The sequence below is a fragment of the Octodon degus genome, unplaced genomic scaffold (assembly GCF_000260255.1).
Source record: "Octodon degus isolate 3935 unplaced genomic scaffold, OctDeg1.0 scaffold00730, whole genome shotgun sequence".
NCBI classification, from domain to species: Eukaryota; Metazoa; Chordata; class Mammalia; order Rodentia; family Octodontidae; genus Octodon; species Octodon degus.
The window spans coordinates 19,619-23,570 of record NW_004525306.1 but is presented as its reverse complement, the minus strand read 5'-3'; the positions used below and the strand labels follow the sequence as shown (position 1 = coordinate 23,570).

Here is a 3,952-nt window from a genome sequence, read left to right as displayed (position 1 = left end):
TTCTCCCATTTCAAACCATGATACAAATGGGCACTGACATGTGGAGAGAATAGACATTTGTATGTTTGCAATGTGTGTTTTAGATAAAATAGGATTGGGTATTTAAATTAGCATATGTGTGAATTTAATAGCATTAAGATTACTTTCAAATGAAAAAAATCTCAAAATTCTCATGGTTTTGTGCATTTTCTTTCAAAATGTATTCATGATTTTTAGTGTATTAGATTTGCTGAGTCCTAGCTGTGTTTAAAACATCTCCATTCTGCATTTAGCTTGGTCACATTTAAACTGCTGCCTAGTGTTTGGGTAAAAAGGAATGTCTAATGCCCTCTACTAAGTTCTGGAAACAGGTAGTGGATTTTTTTTTTTTTATCTCCATCACAACATTTTATTGTTTCTGATACAGCAGTCAGAATCTTCAAAAAAACAAGGGCAGAACTAGAAGTACAATCAAAGCTTCAGCGTCTTAAGCCTTTTAGTCCTAAAACTGAGTTAAGCAAGGCAAAGCAACTTTCCTCCAAACTAAATAGGTCTCCAGTATTCCACCTCGCTGAGCTTTCAAACACCAAGTGCTTAGGACTTAATACAGTGTTAATTATGCCTGAAGAGCTTAATACCCATCCAGGTCCAGAGGTGGAAGAACACATACACTGGAATGGTGATGGGCAAGAGCAGACTGTAAAAGCAAAGGCTGGCTGTACTGTGCAGCCCTGTGGGAAGTCCTCCTCCACAGAGGCTGAGTAGAACAGTCCTGCTAAGGAGCTCAGTGGAATAAGCACAGTCAGAGTAGGCAGAGACAGAAACATTCTTCCTCCTCACTCACAAACTGCTGCGGCCCTGTTTTAAAGTATATATAAGACTTAAGAAAATGTAGCAGTGTTTTTTTTAAAACGTTGATTCAGTGCTGCTCTGTTTCTTCTTGCTTCTTCTGTTGATGTGCTGCTCTAGCTGTTTGTGGTATCATGTTAGGAATCCCATCAATGATTGGATAAGCTATCCCCAGCTCTTCATTGATCAGTTCATTTGTGGATGCTTCATATCGGAGCGGCTTCTTGGAGAGAGGGCACACCAGGAACTCCAGCAGCGCGGGGTCGAAGGCGCGGGGCGGCTGCTCTGACCCCTCGCTTGCCCCGCCATGAACCGCGAGCCAGCCGCGCGGAGGGCCCGGGGCACCACCGACCACCGAGGCGCGCGCGTACCCGACACGACCCTCCGGCCCAGCCGGCCCAGCATGGTCCACACCGCAGATGCCCTCGCTGGCTAGTGGATGTTTTCCGTCTTCTACATTAAACCATTTTTTGAGATACAGGCCCACTAAGCCTGCTATGTCTAAGCAAATTAGTGGACACTTGGTTTTGATTTTTCAAAGCACTCAAGAGGCCCAGTTTTAAATCTTGAGGTGGTTCTTTTTTCCCTTCTCCCAATACAAACATTCTGAGCAAGAGAATAAAAATCATGCATTATTGAACGTTTAACTAGCTGGCATGCTTTCTCCTGTTTTTTACCCTACATGTTTTATTGAATGAAACCAAGGATAGTTTAAATATAATTGTTCAAAACCATTTAATGCAGCAGAAATGTAGCACAGTTGCTTAGTACAAGCATCACACTCTTCCCCAAGACCTGGATTCAAATTTGGATAATCTTCAAGTTCCCAAAGAACACATTGTGTTACTCCTTGTGTATATATTTTAACCTAAATCATGTTGCTGTGAGTTGTCAATTTGTTTGGAAGACCCTGGTGTAGAAGTTTCAGATTTTAAGGTCATATATATATATATAAGTCATTGTCTACTGTTTTGCGCCAGCTAGTTCTTACAGTTTCTTTCGTTGAAGCCCTAAGTATGTGCCCTACTGTTACTTTTTCTTTGGAAGTTGAACATTGAATTCAAGATTTTTATTTGGTTTTCAAAGTACTAAGCAAAACAAGCAATAAACAAGGGGAATGGGGCGTGCTAGTGCTGGAACACGCTCTCTCGCTGCTCTAACCCTGGGCCTCTGGGCATTCCTAATACTTGGATGCGTGCGACACAATAAACAAGGGGATGGGGCGTGCTGGTGCTGGAACACGCTCTCTCGCTGCTCTAACCCTGGGCCTCTGTGCATTACTAATACTTGGATGCGTGCAACACAAGCATGGAAGTCGGTCTTCACAGATACTGCAGTTTTCCAGAAAACACTCACCAACCAATAAATGTAACCGACAACATTCCATTTGTTAATGGGCATATGTGAATAAGCAGTGTAGAAAATAGGCTAATATTAGAAAATGGTTAAGTCCTTTATAATTAAAAGTGTGGTTATATAAATGGACACTGTCAATGTTCATAATTTAAACCTTGGGTACCTGGTCAAAATATTGCTTGGGAAACATTTTATTAAAATTGAGCTAAATTGTCTCGAGTTGTTTCATTCATACAATAAAGGTTGAAGAAATGGGGGAGAATTTAAAAAAAAATGAGAGTGCACTCAAATGTATTTCTGGCCAGATTAAATTATGATAACCATTTTTAAGTTTGTAATTATGAGAGACTAGTCAGAACTTTTGCAGGTCAATTACCAGAGATTTCATGTAAGAAGAATTTGAAAAATGTAAACACCTCTTATTTATAGTTAATATTGTTTGAGTAGGAGCAAGCAAACTGAGCAGAGTATGAGGACTAGGCACATTACAATAGAGGAGCAGTGACAACTCACAAGTTCTGGACTTGCAGGCTGGCAAGAAGGGCATTCTAATGAGGGGGCAGGAAGCTGAGACTCAGAATCTCTGTCTTATGGCTACAACAAGACACTGCCTGTAGAGGTGGCTGAGGGGCAGGGGGAATGAGGGGAGAAGGAGGTGAGCAGCAGATTTGACTGGAAAGGACAGTGTTTGCTTGGTGGGCTATTATTCTGCCTTCAGCTTGATAGCAGTGGGAGGAGCTCGTGTTTTTGGGGAAAAAATGTGTCATTAGTTGTGGATCTCACTTCATCCTAGAGTGAGAAATCTGGAGGAAAAGAGATTGATTGCAAGTTGGGGGCAGTGAGGAATGAAGGACCGACAGGCACCAGCAGATGACAGAAAGGCAGGAAGAGCAAGCAAAGAGAGAAAAATGTGATACCTCCCAAGCCCCTGAAAACTGAGAGGTCAGAATGTGCAGTATCATCTTGTTGCAGGAGGGGCTGCTGCAGCTGTGCAGACTGTGGTGGCTCCAGTGGGTGGTGGCTGCAGTGGGGCAGTAGCCTTCGTGGTCCTGGTGCCAGCTCTGTGGGGCAGGGTGTAGGGGAATCTGGGAAGAAAGGAGTCGATGGTGAAGGGTTGGATGGAGGTCTGGAGGGGGCCTTTGTTAGAATCTGTTGGGGACTACATGACAGGCAGAGCTCAGGATAATTGTGAAGAGAAAAGAAAGCAAGGACATAGGGGACCTCAGACCATTTCCCATTGTGGTGACAAAAGTTATCTAAATCAATGAAAGTATCATAATCAAGAATTCCCTTGGGGGGCCAGATGTCCCATTGTCCAACTTGTATTGTGACCAGGCAGTATGACAGAGAAAAGTGATGCATTTGGGTTTATGCTCAGACAGTCCAAGGGATCTCCTGAGGACCAGTTTGAGACTAGAGAGAAAACAGGTGTGGTTAGAAGGGGCTGATGGGTGTTACCCATAGTAGCAAGAATACAGATGAGAGTGACTGAGATAGGCAAAAGCATAAAGGCACATATCGTTGGAGTTGAATCCCAAAGTGGATGAAAGACCAGAGCCCTTTGAGCAGGCATCCCTTGTTGAAGAGGAGGTCAAATTGAGGGGAGGAGTGGCTTGGCATGTTGAGACAAGGGCAAGAGGCCGAGAGGCATGAAGCTAGGAGTGAGTGAGCCATCTGGGAATGACATTTGTCTTCAAGATGTGTAGAAAAAGAAAGGGAAGGGGCTGGTGAGATGGCTCAGTGGTCTAAAGCACCTACTTAGAACAAG

General features: G+C 43.5%; 1 protein-coding gene and 1 pseudogene across 1 annotated transcript; both read right to left on the bottom strand.

Moving 5' to 3' along the window:
- Positions 1-441: 441 nt before the first annotated feature.
- On the bottom strand, positions 442-817 carry LOC101585849 (annotated as a pseudogene).
- Positions 818-888: 71 nt separating this feature from the next.
- LOC105741364 (protein preY, mitochondrial-like) lies at positions 889-3,646 on the bottom strand. The gene is made up of 2 exons (XM_012513403.2): positions 3,643-3,646; positions 889-1,281 (listed from the first exon to the last, which is right to left on the bottom strand). Exons 1-2 carry the CDS (start codon positions 3,644-3,646, stop codon positions 899-901), a joined length of 387 nt encoding a protein of 128 aa, XP_012368857.1. The 3' UTR covers positions 889-898.
- Between the last annotated feature and the right edge of the window lie 306 nt (positions 3,647-3,952).